The sequence below is a fragment of the Hippoglossus hippoglossus genome, chromosome 9, assembly GCF_009819705.1.
Source record: "Hippoglossus hippoglossus isolate fHipHip1 chromosome 9, fHipHip1.pri, whole genome shotgun sequence".
Lineage (NCBI taxonomy): Eukaryota > Metazoa > Chordata > Actinopteri > Pleuronectiformes > Pleuronectidae > Hippoglossus > Hippoglossus hippoglossus.
The window spans coordinates 5,439,492-5,460,827 of record NC_047159.1 but is presented as its reverse complement, the minus strand read 5'-3'; the positions used below and the strand labels follow the sequence as shown (position 1 = coordinate 5,460,827).

General features: G+C 43.4%; 1 protein-coding gene across 4 annotated transcripts in view; it reads right to left on the bottom strand.

Moving 5' to 3' along the window:
- LOC117768118 (transducin-like enhancer protein 4) overlaps nt 1–15,215 on the bottom strand; it is a 28,477-nt gene extending 13,262 nt beyond the window's left edge. For 3 of the 4 annotated variants that reach the window (XM_034596226.1, XM_034596227.1, XM_034596229.1), the window contains exons 1-5: nt 14,620–15,215; nt 14,150–14,289; nt 12,367–12,430; nt 12,198–12,242; nt 3,527–3,589 (exon numbers count right to left, since the gene is read on the bottom strand). In XM_034596226.1, the coding sequence (XP_034452117.1) occupies nt 3,527–3,589; nt 12,198–12,242; nt 12,367–12,430; nt 14,150–14,289; nt 14,620–14,664 (357 nt within the window). In that variant the 5' untranslated portion in view covers nt 14,665–15,215. The remainder of the gene's footprint in view (nt 1–3,526; nt 3,590–12,197; nt 12,243–12,366; nt 12,431–14,149; nt 14,290–14,619) is intronic. The other variant, XM_034596228.1, reaches the window with a different exon arrangement.
- Between the last annotated feature and the right edge of the window lie 6,121 nt (nt 15,216–21,336).

Below are 21,336 nucleotides of genomic sequence, written 5' to 3'. Positions count from 1 at the left end.
TGAGAGAGAGAGAGAGAGAAAGAGAGAGAGTGTCCAATAGCAGGGATTGCAACATAAATTTTAATCTATTCCTCCTATAACATTAAATAAAGATGGAGATACATTAAAGAATCTATTGCAAAGCATTAAACAAGTCTCTGTACATCTGTGATCAGCTAACTCCCGGTTACTCAGTCATCAAAGCATCATGGGGCCATTAAAACAGGCATGAATGTGAAGCAACAGAGTGAGACCTCTGTATCTGACTGTACTTTGATCCAGACATTTTCTCACCCGCCAGTTTTGGCCATGTTGTAAAAACCCAAAGTTCTGACGTCAATGTTAAACACCATCAGACGAGAAGCGGAGACACTTCTGAGTCATCACTGCAGTTTTGCTCTTTATCTAAAACAAGCGCTCCTACTCCTCCTCACGGGCTGACGCTCACCAGAGTGTTCATTAAAGTCAATGTGCAGCTAATTAGGGAGGACTAGTTGGTCGGATGTGACCTACACAGGCCAGTTGGTTCCTCCTCTCCGGAGCAGGATCTAAACAGGTGGAGGCAGAAGGGAACGGCTCATGTTTGCGAATGGGCACAAGACTAACTAGTGGCCAAACATCCTTATATTAACTCCTGCAATATCTTATGGAGAAGCCCAGTGTGTAAAATATCCTGTAAGAGTTTCTAACTGTTTGCATGTGATGACATCGACTGTGCTGGAGATGGGTTTCACTTTTGGGGTATTAAAACATTTTCCATCCATTAGGTTTATGGCTGAGGGCGACACGTTTGACCGCGGTCTTTCTGTGAGGAGTTTGCATGTTCTCTACATGTCTGCATGGGTTTGCTCCACGGACGTCCTCCTGGAGAAGGTTTGGTTTCTAGTTAGACCAATCGTGTTTGAGCAGGCTTTGGTTGCCCTCAGGTAAAACAGTCCGTGTGGAGAAGGAAAGAGGCCGAACACACCGACCGAAATACATCTGTATCGGCTTTTAGGTTTTTCTGCATTCATATTCAGATAGCTGTTTATAAAGATTGACCAAACTGTCGTCTGGACCTAAAACATCTATAAAAAGTCTTAATTTGTGTGATGAAAGAAACTATTCGGACTGAACAGAGTACGGTAATCGGAAGACGGAGACTTTGCCCGGATATCTGCTGAATACACCGGAAGCCCCACAATATTGGCCGTTGTCCCCAGAGGCTAATTCATCCTGAGACGATAGCCGATAGCTCCGGGAGTGGGGTTAGGTTCATTGGAGACTCTAATACAGTTGTTTGTCTCTACGTTGGCCCTGTGATTCACTGGGGACCTGTCCATGGCGCATCCTGTCTCTCGCCCAATGTCAGCTGGGATTGGCTCCTGCTAGTGAATGAATGAATGATGGACGGATGGGCGGATGTGGCACAACAGCTATACAAACCATATGTTCTACGTAAACCTGCTTTCTATTCCCCGTCATGCACTGCAAAAACAGAGTCACTGCAAAAAACATCAACATAGAGCAACTGACGTGTTTTAAGAGACAGACACGTTTTAAAGAAGAAGAGACAGACACGTTAAAGAAGAGACAGAGCGACAGACATGTTTAAAGAGGAAGAGACAGACGGGTAAGATGGCAAAGTCATCCAGAGGGTAGAGAGAGAGAGAGACAGATCCAGACGGTGAGCGAGAGCAACATCAAAGTAAAGCCAGAGATGAAAGAGTTTATCAGGTGTGGAAATGAACCTGAGCATCGAGTTCACACACACACACACACACACACACACACACACACACACACACACACACACAGACACACACACACACACACACACACACACACACACACACACACACACACACACAGTCTTAAAGTGAAAGGTATAAAAGGGAAATCAGAATAAGCAGTAATAATATTGTCAAGTAATTATCAAACATTGTATTTTACTTAAGTATAAATTACATGTTTACACTGTTTCAAAAGAAAACAAGACTCTTAATATCACAAGCTCACATCACTCATCATAAAAATATTTTAGAAATTCACACGTATGAAGATATTGACTTTATTGAAATATTTACTAGTAAAAATTTTAGTCTAGCTAAAATATCCAGTATCTTAGTCTTGGCTTACCAAAACTTTTATTAAGATTTAACTTTATCAAATTGCATTACTTTCTTGGTATAAAGATTAGTATAAGATATCATAATAAAAGAATAATTTTACCTAAAGAAAATTCTGTATAAATTATGATTTAAGTTCAAGTATGACCATAATGAAAATATCGTCCAGGATTCAGAGCCAAATTTAGCTACTTAACTGTGTTTTGAATAGATGCAATCTATCTATTATCTATACATGTGAAATTATATGTATGATTCTACTCTTATAACGGTAAAATACATCTGAGTATTTATTTCTCGATACTGTAGGTTAGCTGACGCATCTTCTCATTGGCATCAACAACACAACTGTCAGAAAAATAATCATAAAAGGAACATCAGAAAATGACAGAAATAATAATCAAAATAGAGCTCTCGCAGACACGTGCAAACGCCGTCGGACATGAAAGCAGCGTGTTAATAACATGATTGTTTTACATTTCACATGCACGCTCTCTAAACGAGGCTGTGCACGGAAACAAAGCGGTTAAAGCCGCCTCCTCTCCCTGCCTCCCCTCTCTGCGGGCCTCAGGCCTGTGTAGCAGCACCGCAGTCTAATGCCATTATTCCTAATCCACCCTAAACCCTCCTAATCCATGGCTAATCTGGAGGAGAGCTTTGGCGCTCACACTCACTCCTTCCTGCTGTTCCCACCCTAACACACACACACACACACACACACACACACACACACACACACACACACACACACACACACACACACACACACACCACACACACCACACACACACACACACACACACACACACACACACACACACACACTCACAAGGGAATCCAGCCTTTATATGAGGATGGTTTTATCACCTAAACACACTATGCACACATACTCTCACCCAAAGATTTCTTAAACACACAGAAACACACTTCTTACACCCACCACTGTATGAATTTACAGTGTATTTAACACAATTTTAATGTGCATTCAGACAGACAAAACACACAAAAGATTTCTCTCTCTCTCTCTCTTACACACACCCACACACCACACACACACACACACACACACACACACACACACACACACACACACACACACACACACACACACACACACACACACACACACACACACACACACACACACACACACACACACACACGGCCACTGGCTGTCGCATATGTTAGTGGGAGACATTTAATAAGTTCAGAGCATATCTGCCTATCCTGAGCAGGGAGGATTAGCCCAGGATAATCTGTGTGTGTGTGTGTGTGTGTCTGTTTTGCCTCACAATCCACCACACACACTTCTTCTCCTCCTTCTATGGTTCCTATCTGTCTTCTTGCCTCCCTCTCTCTCTCTGTGTGTGTCTCTCTCTCTCACACACACCCACCCACCTCAGTCTTAACTCACACTGACAGACGTTTCTGAGTCTTACCTCTTGAGAGAGGAAGGGGATGACTTGGGCACAGATCGCGTTCAGCCGCTTGACGATCTCCGCCTGCGAGACAGAGAGGTGGGCGCACAAAACACATTCATGTTCAAATTCACCAGCAGAGAGGAAAACAACCTACAACTGCACATATCAACCACATTTTAAGGTGTGATGAACTCAAGAAGACAAATTATTTTCACATCAATATCTGCAGGGCCATTTTCATATGAAACAATGATGACAGGAATCTGATGCAGTCGGCTGGTTAAACCTTTTCTATTAGAAAAAACGAGCCTGATAGGAGAGGGAACATCTTTTGGCCTGCGGGAAGTTGTGCATTTTAAATTTCAGGACATGTAGTTAATAAGGAGAGCATGAGCAGAAAGAGCAAATCAGACTTTATCTAAAGTTCCACCCACACTGTTTGATTTAAGGATGATCTAAGAGCAGAAACTACACAGCACAGAGCACAAATGTCACCAGAATAAACCCAACACCACTTTATCACTGAGTGTCTATTGTAAAGTATCAGACAAGAAAGTCTGACTAAAGATTAAGATATAAAAAAGTGTTGTAATCCCTTTATCCCTCAGGAACAATGATCACATCTCTCCACAATGATCACAGCACTTACTGTATGTGAGTACATTTCAATTTAATACTTCTTAATATTTACTAAAGCTGCTTTCAGACATGCACTAAGCTCAGAGATCCTCCCCAGTTTCTGCGGGAGGAGGGTGTATGTGTGTGAACGCAAATGAAAACTGTTAGATGAATGACTTTTTTGAGAGTCCAATGTTGTGAAGACAATTTAGTGGTAACTCATGACAGTTAAACTAAACTCCCAAACTGCCATGCCAAGTCTTGAAATAATCAATTGGCAGCTGATAGAACTTTATAGATCTTTTTTTTAAACCCCCAAATATTGGCGTCACCCAAAAACAGTATCGATCAGGCTGTATCCTTCAGTATCTCTGGAAGTTTACTTTACAGCTGCAGAGCATCAATCAGCCTGATGGATGATTTGTGCGAATATAAACCAGGATTTGTTCCGCTTGAGATTTGGGAAAAGCTCAGTTGAAGGAAAACACGAGACACGTGAGATTTTAGGCGACTTCCTCTGCTAAATAAAGAGCCAAGTGAATAAACTGAGAACCAAACACACACACACACACACACAGAGAAGGAGCTACATGTCTAACATTGTCAGGTGTATGTCTCATTTCTACAACCTTGACAGAGGTGAACTTTGCTCTGGTATCAGTGGTAACAGAAGACCCCAGAGGCCATGCGAAGCAAACCCACTGATACGAACCCTTCAAACGGCGGCAGGAGCAACACTGTGGCAGGATGACACACACGTAAACACCAACCGTGCACACACACACACACACACACACCTCCACAGCCTCCTCTGTATTCATCAGATGTTTTTACTGAACCCAACGGTTGGCTTTTAAAGATTATACAGCACTCTCTCTCCCAACATCAGGAAATTGCCTGATCCACTGTCCCAGAGGGAGTGCTCGCAGTGCAACTCGAACCCAAACACAAACACAGACAAAAGACTCCGACTCACACAGAAACACAAACGAAGGGGCACAAAGGGATCAACATCACCGTCTTTACTTGTAAAACTAAACACATGCAGGTACATCAACTGAGTGTCTTTTGATTTGTCACTGACTGTGATGAACTTAGTGGTGTCAGCGCCTGCAGCATTAATTTGCTGCCGGTAAAATTTGCTGTTGTTGTGACGTTGACAATTCTAAATAACGGCTGCTTGGCTTTACATATATTATTCGCTGCCTTTTCTTATAAGCTAATTGTATCAGGCGTCTTGAGCTGAAAGGACGAGTCGATCAATCGGTTCGTTTGATTTGGCAGGACATAATCAGCTACTATTTTAAAGGAGACATATTCTGTTCATACTCAGGTTCATTGTTTTTAATTTGGGTTGAGAAAGAAGGAAAGGATCAGAAAACACATCAATAGTTTTAGCTCCTGTCTCTTTAAGACCCTCTTTATACAGCCTAGTCTGCTCTGATTGGCTAGCCCGGCCCTCTCTGCTCTGATTGGTCAAACCGCTTTTCTGTTCATGTAGAAATGTCGGCCACTGCTCTCACTTCAGCCGCGTCACAATTCATTGGCGGCATCCTTCGGAGGGCGTGGTCTGTCTGGCCCACAAAGACCGCCTCCTTCATGGGCCGCGTAGCCGAACCAAAATTAGACGTCACCAGCTCGTCCGCCCTCTTGCAGTTGCCTGGCAACAGAGCTGAAGTTGGACATGATGACAAGATTTGAATACCCTTTGGTTTTTTAAATATTTGTACCATTAGTTGTCAGTTTGAGTTTAAGCATATCATTCAACCATTGGATGTCTCCTCGCTTGCTGGCGCCTCTTTGAAAAAATTACGCGCAATAAACTCTGCGATAGGTTTGGGCCAGGATGGATCCATCTGTTCAAGCATTAATTTCTCTGGGAAGAAAGGACTTTTACATCAGACTTTGGGCTTTTTTAACTTTGCAGATCAGCTAAAACTAAACTAGATACACCAGAGGAAAGAAAAACTGAAGAAGCATCATATGCCTCATTAATTATAGATCATATTCATTAATCAATAATTTGAAGACTTCGGAGGCCGGTGAATGTAGAGAATTCTGTAAGACACCGGATGTCTGAGCCATTTAGTGTCAGGCAGATGGGACCTCGAGGGAGGGCTGCAGCTTACCTGTGATTAACTCAGAGCTGCAGCTGCACACACAACCTAAAACACTGACATTTTCATTTTATATTTAATGTTTATCCATGGAAGACTTGCTGTGCACACATGCCCTTTTTCAGCTCGTTTCTGTACTCGTGTACACCGGGAATAGCTGCGCAGTGCGTATCGGCCTCTGAGAATCTCCGCTGAAGCACTTGGTTGAGGGTTTTACATTCCCTGCTCAACCTTAGTGTCGGGTGTTGAGGGGAAAGAAGGACAAACTCAGTGTTTTCATCAGTTGGCCATCCTCCGTAAGGATAACACCGAGGACCCTGCGGCTGAAGAAGTGAATGAGTGCAAGAACTGTTTCCTCTGGTCTGGCATAAATAGATGTTCAAGGAGACAGTGAAAGGACAGCAGACAGGCGCAGAGGTGAGGATCGTGTTGCCTAATCCTCTTCAATGTAAGAGGGCTGCCAGGCAACCCCACAGTTAGGACAACAACACCCATCAATCTTGTTCAGTAAAACAAATTCAGACGGTCATACAAGAAGTGTCACGAAACAAAGACGAAAGACATCTACTGGCCAATCAATTATCATTTATTAATCATGAAGAGAGCAAAGGAGGATTGGTTTGTGAACTCTCATTTTACGCCTCAGTTTTAGCATTTTGTCCAGCACCATCTTCGTGTTTTTAAAACGGTTGGTATTCTTGAAGTAACCATATTTGGAGGAGCGGGGGTGGAGCCTGACTGGGAGCTCACGCCCATCTACACCTGTGACATCCACCCATTTGACGGGTACTAGCTGTCAATCACACAGTATCCATTCATACCTTGGTTTATTGTATATTTACCCACAATTGGACTATTTTTTTACAAACTGAACATCAAGCTGTATTGAAAAAGACTTGAAACTAGAGACTGAGACGGACATAAATCAACTTTTGCAACCTGGACCCTGAATTTATTTTGTATTTTTATACGAAGTCTATGGTTTTGACAGTCAAGGAATTTTCTCTCTGGCATTTAACTTTTTATCTCGAGATTTTTATTATATTTCAGACCGTTAATCGAAAAAAATCAAGACACTAATCAGATTGACTGATTATTGAAAATCAATTGTTGTTCGTGTATTTTGTGGCAAATAGGCTAAAACATGCAAAACATCTGATATCGTAAATGAACACTGCAATGGTTTTATTTTGAAACACACAACATTAGTGTATAAATGAGGATTATAAAGCTACTCAGCGCTAAAGATAAAACCTCCTCTGAATTCAATGTGAAGAGGTGACCCCGACACGTTGCCACACAAACGGAAACAAAAGCGCTGGAGCAGAAAAGGAAATGGAGATGCTTTTCCACGAGGCAACACAACCAATTTCAGGTGACATTTTACATCAATGGCAGACAATCGTGACTGTCGGCCAGAGTGCAGGTATGTCAGCCTGTTTGGAAAACACACGCTGCTGCAGACACCAAAGTGAAACCTGAAAGCTCTCAGGTCTCAAAAAAAAATAAGTGTCCTTTGGTTTATGCAAACCTGGAGAATTTGAATGTGCAAGCGAGCAGGTCTTAACTTTGACCTGAAACCTGTCACCGTTCTGACAGTAAATAAATAATAAGAAGCGACCGGCCAGGGAGTTTTCTAAGGTTAGGACTCCAACCAGGGCGACCCATTGAGTTTATTGCGAGATTACAGGACTCCACGGGCGCATAACAGCCAGCAACCTCTGAGGTAAGATCATGTGCACTGAATTTATCTTTGACCTTGTATGTGAGTCACTGGAGAAATGCTCCTCCAGTTAGAAAGGAGAAAAACCAGCGAGCGGCCGCAGCTTTGAGAGGGATTGTAGGTTTCCTGCTTGTGAGCAGATCAGCAACGTGCGATAAATGGTGCAAGGAAAAGCCAGAGTTACCACTGAATATGCTTTCCCTCTCTTAGCTTGTGGCATTACAATGGACCACAGTGAGCACTTGTGCGGCAAAAAAAAAACAACAACACTGCAGCAAAAACCACTTAACACTAAAAATGTTGCCCAGAAGAATTTAAAAAAAGAAAACCTGCTAAAATGCTCCCACTTCAGCTCCTAACAACAAAGAAATAAGATCAGGCAGGAGCCCTGGAGTCAGATTGGGTCAGATAGAAGATCAAATGTCCATCTCCCCTGTGGAGCTTTGTAAGCACCACATCAGCACCACTGTTCACCACCAGCTAATACAGCTAATGGACCCGGCCATATAAAGGCTGGATCCTTGTGTGTGTGTGTGTGTGTGTGTGTGTGTGTGTGTGTGTGTGTGTGTCTGTGTGTGTGTGTGTGTGTGTGTGTGTGTGTGTGTGTGTGTGTGTGTGTGTGTGTGTGTGTGTGTGAAGACACAGCTAGACAGGGAGGGGGAGACAGGGAGGACAAACAAAAGGCCCCATACATACAAAGCTTGAGGTGCAAAGTGAGTGTTTAATGTGAGGATTCATTTTGTGGGTGAAAACTCCGGCTCCTGCCACCAACTCCGTCAAAGGGAATGTTTTTACAAGCATAGTTTTCTTTGAATAACGAGAAAAATTGCAAGGGAGCGAGAGTGCATCTCCAGCCAAGTCTAATTTGTCCAGCCAGGGTTTTTAAAATGAACCGAAAAAACATTCTCATAAGATCTTGCACTTGGCATTCTGCTCTGCTCTGTCTAGCTGCAGATCCAAAATTTAATGGGTTCCTTCCTGACCCATACTGCCTCCTTCCTCCAAGTTTGGGGGTAAACCATTGAGTTGATTTTTGCATAATCAATGAAAAAACAAACCTACTTGGCAGAGAAAAAGAAACAGCCAAGATTAATCTCACAGCTGGAATAGGCAACCAGTCTGGCACATGACCATCGTGTCATTTGTACACTTTATGTGTGGCTTAGTGGGTCAACAAGACAGAACAGGAGGCAGTGAGCAGCAGTGATGCCGGTACAGAGATGTTATTACCTTTGGAAAGGGCCAGGCTAGCTTTTCCCCCTGCTTCCAGTCTTTATGCTAAGCTAATCTTCTCACTCTTGGCAAGAAATAAATATTTCCCCAAATGCCAAACTTATCCCTTCATCTCAGGACCACTAAGGTTCCAGTTTGAGCCCCCTTGTGGGTCTGACTCCCAGTTTAAGAACCACAGTATTACGTCCATTACATCCACCATTTACATACAGGAGGGAAATTTAAAGTAAAACCTGAAAACCTGGAGATTGTTAAAACAGGGTTGCATAAAAATGTAACGTTTGTAAAACATTAAAAAAGAGAACAGAGATAAGTGCGTCATTTAAAATCGTATTTACTATAATCTGAAGGTTCCAATGTGCTTTTAACATTCTCAATGCAACGTTACAAAACCAAAATCCATGGACTGAAACAAATGGCTTCTGTTCTGCTGCAGCAAAATGAGTTGTCAGATCTCATTGAAAACACTGTCATTCCTCTGTATCACAACGTCTTATTACTTCCTTGTCTCACCACTTTCTCCTCCCTCTCGCTCTCCTTTTCTCTCCCCATCCTTCGCTCGCTTTATTCTTCTCTCAGTCTCGCTAATTTGCAATTGATTATCTGTCCTCTGGCAGCACAGTCCCATGCTCTGCACCCCCGTCGTCCTCCCTCTCCTCGCCCCCTCGTTCCTCCCCTCCGTCTACAAGTCAATTTCTCTTTAACGAGCGTTGGTACATTTCATTCCCCGGGCACCGGAGCCCTTCTGTGTAAATAAAACAGAGAGCAGAGCCAAAAATCAATGAGCCTATTACCCTCAGAAAATGCTAAACAAGCAATATTTGCAATTCCCTCGTCGGTAGTGGAGACCGACTGCCTTAAGGCCCCCCCCACTCAACCAGACAACACCACCACCTCCACCCTCCACTCGTCAATCACGGCCTCCACTCAATGAGCCACACACGTCGTATCGTCCTATCGAAAACACACATTAACGCTGATGCATGCACGCCAGCATAACAAGGCACACAAACACAACCTGAACATCAAATTCACACACACATACACACACACACACTCACTGACAGCATCCACACACACAGACTGTTGGCAGATATTAGAGACTCATTCTCCAAAACTGTTTCCTGACAGAAATTTGTGGGCACCACACAGAGCCACCGTCCACATTTTCTCTCTATTTTCTCTCACTTTCCCCCCTAATAAACACACACACACACGTGTGCACACACACACACACACACACACACAAACAGCAGCAGACAGCAGGATTTATAGTAGACAACCCATATTTCATCCAACACGTCTGATTAGTGAGCCAGTGAAAAGCTGCGTGTGCAACATTCATGCACAAACACACACACACACACACACACACACACACACACACACACACACACACACACACACACACGCACACGCACACACACACGCACACACACACACACACACGCACACGCACGCACGCACGCATGCACGCACGCACGCGCACACAGAGTCTGGTAAACATCTAAATATACACAAACAATGCACACAAATACACAAATCGTGCACACAAAACTAAATAAACAGCAACAGTGTACATACAAACACACACACACCTAGTAAATGTGTACAGTATACATACAAGCTGTTATATAGACATCCCTCTCATACAGTTGTGCACACACAATGAAAAGGACACACACACACACAGTACAGATGCCAAGACAAAGGCCAAGCATTTATCACATCCTCTCACACACACACGCTCACACACGCACCATTTCTCAGGAAATGAATGTGTAGCTCAGTTAGCTGTGGCCCATTTAGCCTGGCAGCTGATGTGTGGTTAACACAGACATTTATGCTAATGACCCTCGGTGTTTAAAAAAGGCAGCAGTAATGTAAAGGCTCGTTAAAAGACAAATCCTCGTTCACTCCTGTCATTTTTCAGCCCATTTCTCTCTCTCGCAATTAAACTGATGGAATTATTATTCACGTGTGAAATGACTGCTCAACCTCGCAAGACAACAAAACACGCTGAAAAAGAAGAAATGAGAAACAGGCGAATAGGCTCTGCTCTTCGCTATTCAAGCGCTATAAATAAATCAGTTTCTATGATGAAATATAGGATCTGTTACATATATACAGGGACTCCACGGTTTTCCCGTTAAGAAGAGCCCTTCCAATGCAGCTTTTTCTTGTTCACACCGAAGGGAACCGGCATGTCACTGACCCAATGTGTGATTTTAAGATAGCATGATACCAGCGTTGGGGAATCAGAGGCGTGACGTGTAACACATTAGCGCCAGGCGTCCTTTCCCACCTTGGCGGCTCTCGGATCGTGACTCCGTGACTACCTCTGCAGCCGAGATACAGGCACAACCATGTCATTTGGTGTTGGGCTCTTTTATACAGAACAGCGAGCTGCGCTGGGCCGAGGTCACTGCTGCTCCGAAGAATCATTCTAACATATAATCAGTTTCTCCACCTGCGACTATATTTCCTGATATAGGGAACCAGAAACTCTTATTGTAGAATATTAGAAATATAAAATACTAGTAAGAAACATTGATACATACAAAAAAATAAAGATTTCACACTTTTGAAATTTGGTCAGTATCATACGATTTGAGTAAAGTCATAGGTGGCTTCCATCTTTGTTTGGACTATGAAACTATGATTTGTTTACTACAAGTTATATCTTATTTAACTTAAAAAAAAAAAACAGCAGTAAGTTTAATTGTAAGGGAAATGAGATGATTAGCTAACACTAGAATATCACCAGTAACAAACCTATTAACCAAAGGAAAAAAGCTGGATCAGAACTACAAACACACCAGTTTGTGTAAAATGTGCGACCTTTAAAAACATGGTGGGACATTTTATTTTTTCATTTCACAGACGGGAATTAAAACCTAAAGCTCCTGTTGACCATAACGACCATGAACATTCTTCTGACACCTGCTACAGAGTGGAATCCGTGTTACTTCCTTTTTAAGACGTGAACGTTTCCTACCTGCTTGTGCATCTCGATGTTGAGTCCATATGACATTTCATAGTACTGAAAAAAGAAAAAGGAAAAACACGGATCAAAGTGAGGTCAAAGAAAAAATGTCTGTCCGCTCCGTTCCGCTTTTTGCACACAGCAAAAATACTCAGGCATATTTGCACGATATGAAACTCACCATGACGTAGTGTCTCTGCATCTCCGTTTTCTCACTGGCCAGTTTCTCACACTCCAGTTTCAGACTGTGAGGGGAGAGCGAAGGGTAAAATGTATTTCATGATCGAATCCACAACAACTGTCCAGCCGTCAATCAATCAATCAATCACGTTAAATATATGTGAGGTGAAACAACTTCACAAAAATATGACTGAAACATTAAACTGGGGCCGTCACCTGCAGAACACTGAGCCTCTTTGTGTCAACATTGTGGTACTTTAAATTTGCATTTCTAAATTTGAGTGCAACAGAGAAAGAAGCGTTGCATGAATCACACCAGTTTTCCCTGCAGACCCAGACACTTACTCAGCAGGTACAGTAATTAATGGATCAATGGACGACCACGCAAACCTCATCATATATTCTTACAGTGTGAGTGGTGGAGGGACCAAACTGCACCATCGACAAAAAAAGCGACCTTATAATGAGGATCCATTATAAAAGTGTGGTTACTGAAAAAAAAAAAAAAAAAAGCTCAACTCTATCAGATGTTGTGTTTTACTGGAAGCTTTTGTTCCTTTATGAGGAATCCATCAGGTGTGTAATGTTTGGATATTGACGTGATGAATACAGACTAATGGAGCGATTTAAAGGTCTGGATCCGTTACAGGTTTTCAATTTTGGATTAACATTTTAGTTCTTTCATTTCTCTCAAATATAAGAACTTTGATTTAAGGTGGACGCCAATGATTCTTCTCAGCGAAATGTTAAAATCCATAATATCGTAGCGTTAATTTCTTCCTAATATAAACCTGACGTCTATAAAAACAGGAACCCTTCGCAGACAGTGTTGATATATATTCTGTGTGCGTGTCTGACTCTTGCTCCCCTTATTTTACCAAATCAGTGTCTCCCTGCTGTTTGCATTTCACTGCAGCAGTCTGATCACACACATGCAGCAGATGCTCTCCCTGGTTCATCTCCTTCTGCCCCGGGATCTTCCAGCAAACTGGACCACCGCCGCTTCATCTCACCAGATGATTGGGGGAATAATTACAAGGTGGCCTGAGGTGAGCGATTATTATGCATTGGCATCGCGCTTATGGTTCTTCCCCAAGCAATGTATTTCACACTTCATCATGTAGGGTGGAAAAAAATATTATTTCACACCACTTGCACTTGCAGAGAGAGAGAGAGACAGACGTGCACACCGGGGTTGATGGGGGGGGGGGGGTTGGCCAGCCAGAGGTGGACCAGACGTAACAGTGTGTTACAACTCTGTCTGCAGGAGAGAATCATTTCCTCGGATCTCCTGGTGGACGTTTAACTCACACTGAGAATGTTTCCATCAAATCAGTTTCTGTCTTGATTTCCGTGGCCTTGCATCAAGCGTTTCCCTCATATTCTGGTCATACTGTGTGACCCACAGACAACTGGTGCAGGGCAGGTCACAGAAATGTATGTCTTCTTAGCCTAATTCATACTTTTGAGGCAGGTGACACTATGATTGTCTCTAATAATCATTTTTCCTGTATAATCCCATTCATTTAATAAAACTTATACTTTCTCAGAGCCCATATTGACGAATTAAGACATTTGTTTTGAGTAAGAAAAACAGGAAATGCTGACATTTAAGATTCTGAATTAATTTTTCATTAGTCGTTGCAGCTCCATAATAACACAGAACAAATGTACAATCACTCTATAACCCAATGCTGCAAGTTTCTGTTGTACTTTGAAAACATTTGGCCAATAAGGAGACGCCTCCATGCACCATTAGTGTCAGGCTCCACCCGGACTCTCACCTGTGGTACTGGGCTTGCAGGAACTGGAACTCCTCCTTGATCCGGTCGCAGGACTCGGTGACAGTAAACTTGAACGGCTGCCCCGGCTGGTGTGGGACGTCAACCCCAACCAGACAGCATGCGAGGGAAGAGAGGAACAACTGAGCCACCAGAGTCACCAAAGTGCCACGACACACACACACACACACACACACAGAGGCCAGACTGTAGATGACAATAGGCCTCTCTGTTTTACACGGGTGGCCTTTTGGTTTCTCTCACTCTTCTTGCACGTTAACCCACGCACACTCAGACACACACACACATACACACGCACGCAGCTGCAGCAATTCGACAATGAGCACAATTGTCCGTGCGGGCGCGCGGTGGCACGGAAACTTGATGCGAACTGATTACGCATCAGACGCGCGGCTGTTGCTCAGCGCGGTTTTGGACCCAGCGCCCTGGGCTTGTGCTGCTTCCACACTTACCTGATGCCGTGCCACGGGGTACATCTTGCTCAGATCTCGAATCATCAAGAAGGTTTCGCAAAGTTCATCCACGCAAACAAGAGAACAAAACGCGGGAGCACGGATCTTTCGCCGTGCGTAAAAGCTCAGTCAGTGGCCGGTTTGAAGGCTGCGTTCAGGTTCCGTGAAAAGAGAAAACATCCTCGGATCTTTGGCTGGTCAATGACAGTATTTAAAAAAAAACAAAGTCCATTCAGAGAGATACTCAAAGCAGGAGTTGCCCCTTCTCCAAAATCTCCTGCGCGTTATTCTGTGCGCGCAAAGCTTTCAAAAAATCTCCCCTCTGCTTTCCTCTAATTCTCCCTTCAAAGCTTTGACTTGTGGCTCATCGTGACCTCCACGCCTGAGTGTCTCCACGGCGTCTCCCCCCGTCACGCATCTACCGGTTAATGTCCTACAGCCTCCGTTATTGTTGACATCCACATTCGGAAGGAGCGACCACCTCAGCTGCTGCCGGAGCTTGTGCCCCTGTCTGAGCCAAATTTAGCAGCAGCCAGTCGCCGGAGCGCAATTGCATATTCACAGCAATTACCGGAGCCCGCACCGTGACGTCGGGACGTGTAGTTTAATTCATATTAGTCGATAATAAGCACTACAGATGTGCGTCCCCCGTAAAGAACTACAACTTCCCGGCTCCTCCGCGAAGCCAATGGTGTGTGGTCTGAGGGCGGAGCGGCCATTAAAGACAACCAGTGGCAGCAGCCCGTGCGCTCCACCTCGCTGCCAGTCATCTGAATTCCATCCAATCCCCTCCAACAGGAGGATATCTATGCAGACTCCCCACGTGGGGGCTCGGTCTGCTACTAAAAGATGTCACAGGGATTAATCCTGAAACTATCTGTTGACTTATGTGTGTGTTTTTAATGGAGACTTCCAGGCACAGGCGAACATATGGCCCCTCGGAGTCTCGTGTTGTTCCTGTGTTTTTTTTTTAAAAATTGAATCACCTATTAAAACAATCTGCTATTGTGTCCACAGATTGCATTTACAACCCTGCAATTAAATTCTCATTCAGATGTATATGTAGCCCAGCCTGCTCATACAGGATGTGAATCATAGCTAAGCAAAATAAATACTTAATTAAAGTCCATTTAAATTATATTTACCGGAACAAAGGTGGTTTATATTAAGGCCGTTTTCCACTGGACAACAAGCCACTAAATGGTTAATGGGCTGTATTTAGATTGAGTTTATCATCCACTCAAAGTGCTTTACAGCACAAGTCATATTCACCCACTCACACACATTCATACAGCGCTATACGCAGAGATATTTCTATCACACAACCACTCATACACTGTCAGCACAGCCGTCTAGGGCAATGCAGGGTTCAGTATCTGTCCCAAAGACGCGTCGTAGAGGTACTGGGGATCGAACCACCGACTTACTGTTAAGTGGACGACCCTCTTGAGCTACAACCCGCCTAAGACCTCATAAAATCAGTCTTTTCTCTTCAGTGGCTACAATCGGCTTTCATTCCCAGGTCAAATGCAAACACAGGTTTTTATTGGCTCCAGCTCCATTTAGCAGTGATGCAAACATGACACCCAGGTGGGCGGGCTACTTTTTATTTCAGAATATACAGAGCGCTAATGCTAGCCATGCTAATGTAGAATTAGATTTATTTTTGTGGACATTTATTTTGTAGATCAATAATCTCAGTTTTACTTGAGGATTTTCATAATTTAATTAATGGAAATTATGTTCGTTATACAGTATATGTTTTGTTTTCTACTCCATTCATTTAGATCGCGAAATATATAATGTAATGCACCTTGTATGCTTGAAATATGATGTCCACTGGCTGCAGTATAAATCATGAACCCTGCCTCCTCCATGTTAGCAGATGGGACATGGATCAAACTGAATATACTAAGCACACATCAAATATAAAAAAAATTAAAAATATATTTTTCTGTAATTTTAGGTAGTTCTTGTTACACAGATGTTTTTTCGACTGCTAATTAAGTTTGGTTTTAATTAGCTATTTGATGCTATAAAAATGGGGTGAAACGTCATGATTGACAGCTATGAGCTGCTGCCACTTGCACAATTCATATAATCTGGTTGAAATTCATGTGCACTTTTAAGCATATACAAAGCAAGAGAGCCAATAAAAATGGAATGTGCAAAATAGTCACAATCACATGTAATTGATTGAGTCACGTAAACTGCATTGATTGACAAGCAGGAAAGCAAATTATAAGTTGCACACGCTGCTGGTAGCCTTTGAGTGGCACAGAATTTGACTTTTGTTTTCTTGGCTGACATTAACTGGTAAAGATGAGGGAAAACATCAAGTTTTCCTTCCATTCGTCATCCACTCTCCTGACATTAACTGTGTAATGCTTCTGCACAGTGACATTACAAAGCCCATTAAATGTGGACAGCTTGCTAAGCAGCTTGCTAAACTACACTTTCTTAGCCTCATTTCCTCGACACAGGTAGATGGCATCTGTCAAAACACAACTGGTTAATGCTATGCTAATTTCAACCGACAACATGCTATTGTCTAACACTGCTTTGCTGGACTTTCTCCGGAGTTTTCCTTTCAATCATGAACAAGGCAGGAGGCAGTAACTTATTCAATCCGCTGCTGAGATCACTTGTGTTTGTTTCCATCACATCGACACCTGTGTCGGACCGTATCACCCAAAGCTCTCTTGACATCTTCATCTCTGTCTTCTACGTGTATGCAGCTGCTTTTCTGTCCTAAGAAACTTGAATTTCTTTTGTCTTATCTTTCAGTTTTGCGTCTGTAGTGAGTTAGAAACGTCATCAACACTCCCACTTGCCCACAGGGAATCCGGTGAATTTAAAAAACGAACATAAGCGCATGTGGCGTTTTTGCAGTATTTTGTCAACCCTTCATAACTGATCCAATTAAAATACTTGTGCTCTGTTAAATGTTACGCACTGAGAGTGGAACTCAATCCATCTCATGTATGCACACACCCTTTCATTGAGTGAATCAGTGTATGCACTATGTCAGCTATTTACCACTATGAGTAGATGTTCAGGGGGTAGATGAAACCCACTGTTGCTGGGTCAGCAGCTCACCAAACCGCTGCGTTAAGTCATTTAGCTGCACTAACTCACCGAGTAATGAAATCTTAATCATCTCAAGCCGCATTACACTTCATATTTCTTCTCTTTCTCTGAATTTATCACCTCTTATAGCCACATTAGGAATTAGATTTGTTATAATATGTGTGGCTAATTGTCTATCATTCTATATAATTGTGTATAAGCCGCGGCTCTGAGATGATAAAGCACGGCATCTATCATTCTTATATGTTTTACTTTTTATTTATTTATTTCATGCTCAAACACACACAGGCTTACAAACTGTTATCCACTATATGACACCACATCAATCCTTGTCTGTCCGTCCGTCCGCCTCTGTCTCCTCGTCTTTCCTGTTGTCTCTGCCTCTCGCTCATACAAACACAGGATTGTGCACACATACACAGCACCCCAGCCATTCAAATACACATCTCTATCTACCGCACATACAAACTAATATCTCAAGTAAGCACAGGGCCTAAAGTGACCTGCTGTCGTGGTGCGTGAATCCACTAAGGCTCCGAAAAGGTAATATCGTGCCCTCCCTCTTTCCCCTCCAAGGGTTGAGCCGGGGAGGTGCAGAGGTGAGGGAGGGGGGGCAGGTGAAGAGGAATAAACAGATTTATTTGCCTGCGCCCCTCTCTGATTATTTTGCCCCTGCCTTTTGTTCCAGACCTTATGAAACCCAAATGTCAAGTGAGGCGAGAGCCTCATATCGAGCCCTGTCAATCTCGACCCTCTGTGCGCCTGAAGCCCTGACGCTGGATTATTGGCTTCAACACAAGGGCTGCCTTCGCCACCAGCCACGATGCCTCACATGATTCACCAGCCACGTTTTTTTACTCTAAAGAGGAACTTCATTTGGCAGCTGATGCGCAGGAGATTGCACAGGAGCATATTTTGAGGGGAGATGGGTAGCAGACTGGACGTGTGTGTGTGTGTGTGTGTGTGTGTGTGTGTGTGTGTGTGTGTGTGTGTGTGTGTCTGTGTGTGTGTGTGTGTGTCTGTGTGTCTAGGGGGCCGAGTGGCTTATTGAGGGAGGGGGGATTAAGGGGGACGAGGTAGGCTTGTCGTGGGTTGTGTTTGGGAGTGGGTGACGAGAAAACCCGGCTTTAACATCTTGCTCAGCGCACTGATCCCTACGAGCTATCACCACCTGTACATATGCCTCTTAATCTCACAGCAGCTCTCTCTTTCTATCCCACTCTCCTTTTTTACACAGTGAAGGGGGGGGGGGCACTTGTTCCCCGATTTAAACACAATATCCAGAAAACCGTTCAGACAATGTATTTGTTGTGGTGGGTACACACACAACTGAAAAGATGCCCAACACAAAAGAATCGTGACAATATCTTTGGGTTGCGGCTCGACGACACGATAAATATGGACACGACACGACATGTCCCCTCGATCACCCCCTGGTGGCTGGCTGCAGTATAGGTCATAGAAATAAATAAATTACACAGCTGAGTTCATGTTGCAGACAATTCTTCTGCTGTGACAACCCTGGGGACTTAACTGCTGTTGTCCTATAGGTCAGCAGAGGTACAGAGGTATATTTACTATGAGACAAGTACAGTGGTGTTGTCCTTTCACCGCCACCACGCGGTCTTCTGGGTATATAGAATAATAATATAGAACCTGTCTGTCATTGTGTGAGTGTGTGTGTGTTGGGGGATTCAGTGTCTAACTAATCATACTTCAGTCAGCCCTAACCACTGGTCTGTGCTCTTAAATCTCCTGTCCTTACAGAAAGCGGCGTCCAAATCCCCCATGGTCGCCCCTTTAACACATCATTAATACCCGGCGGCTGGCCCTTTGAACGGGTAGCTCGTGTGAAGGGATAACCAGGCCTCTGCAGACACTGACAGAGAGGCGGAGGCAGCACTAGGCTGGATTTACTCTGCTACCAGCAGGTTAATCCTGCCACCACACTGAGCGCGTGAGTGAAGGGAGGCGGCGTGTACATGTGTGTGTGTGTGTGTGAGGAAGTATGTGTCTTTATAGGAGACAGTTAAGGATCGGCTCCATCACGGTAACGACTCTGGGGGAACATCAGCATCTGGTGCTCAAAGTCATCCAGTCCCCTGAAAGGAACATACAGATTGCTGCCATTTCTTTATTAGATTACAAATGGATGAATGCAAGCATTTGTACTGAGAAAAAAACCCAAATAGCTCAGAGCGTCCAGATGACAAACAGGCCGAGACGCTGAAAGCAGAGAGAGGGGGACAGACAGAGATGGAGAGCGATTAATTAATAACCAGGGAAGTGGTGACATCGAGAAGATCGGATGAAAAAAAAAATCCTGAGGGCCCAGATAATGCAGGGAGTTAATCAGAGTTTATAGCGAAGAAGGCATCATGGGTAACAGTTTACTTTCGGTCCCCATGTTTAGTGTTAGCAGGCAGCAGCATATAATACTATTAGTAAACAATTATAACTTATCCTATTTGTGGTCAAAGTTGGTTTGCAGAGTCCAGCATCTTAGGGACACATTTTTCTTTGTGAAGATAGTAAACTGCGACGGTGGTGTTCCACAGGGTTTGATTTTAGGCTCACTTTTATTTTCCCTTTACAGGCATCCTCTTGGCTCCATTTTCCAGAAGTTGTTCTTAATGTGCTTTATAAATGAATCTGGCTTGACTATGAAGGATTATTTTACATTATTAGAACCAAGTTTTACTTATTTTACTCATTCATCATGTGTTTATCATCTTTTGGTGCCGAGAGGAAGAGTTGTAGTTGTTAACGATACATTAATAAGCAACTGCTTACAAACTAAACTCTTATGTCTTAGGAACCCTTTATTTAAAGTGTATAAACCTCTTATCGATGCTGGGTCAGGTAACTACTATACTTTTGGCGTTATTGAACAAAAAATCCATTATAGGCTTTCGGCAGAATGACAATCAAGTGATCTGAGAGAAATCCTAGACTAACAACTGCACTTCTACTGATCTCTTGTTTCCAGCCTTGGGGGAAATCTGGCCAATGATGGGAGACTTTGACCAATCACAGGCCAGTTGAGCAAGGACCTCTTATTGGCTGTTCCACTAAGCAGCTCCATGTGCATGGTGCTTCAGTGGAAAGCCTGCCCTGAATCAATTCTGGAAAATCCTACAGGAAAGGTCGGTCGCCTGCACTGCAAAGAAAACAAAGAAAGTATTATTAAAAAAAAGAGTCTTAACACAGTCAGACAATAAATGCAATAACATGAGCATGGGTCATCTGTAGTGATCCACGTACTGCAGCCTTTAAGTTAAGTGCTGTCAGCTTTATACCTGTGATGGATAAATACAATGAAAATCGTATATATCTTGAATCCAGTAAATGAATCCACCTCAAACTGCCTGTTTCCTCCACTGTAACGAGTCAAATCAAGTCCCTGAACTTGTGCTAAAACGACCTTGTGAGTACACTGATAAACGGAGTTAAGATTCAGTTCAGTGTAGCACATTCACAAGGCAGCAATGAGGCTGCTAACGGCTTTTGCAATGTACAAAAGTCCTTGCCTTTGTCTGGTGTGCAGAAGACTCTCAGACATGCAGTCCGACTTCTAACAGTCGGTCTCCTCTTCAGTCTAAAAGACTAATCAGCCACTCGGCAGGG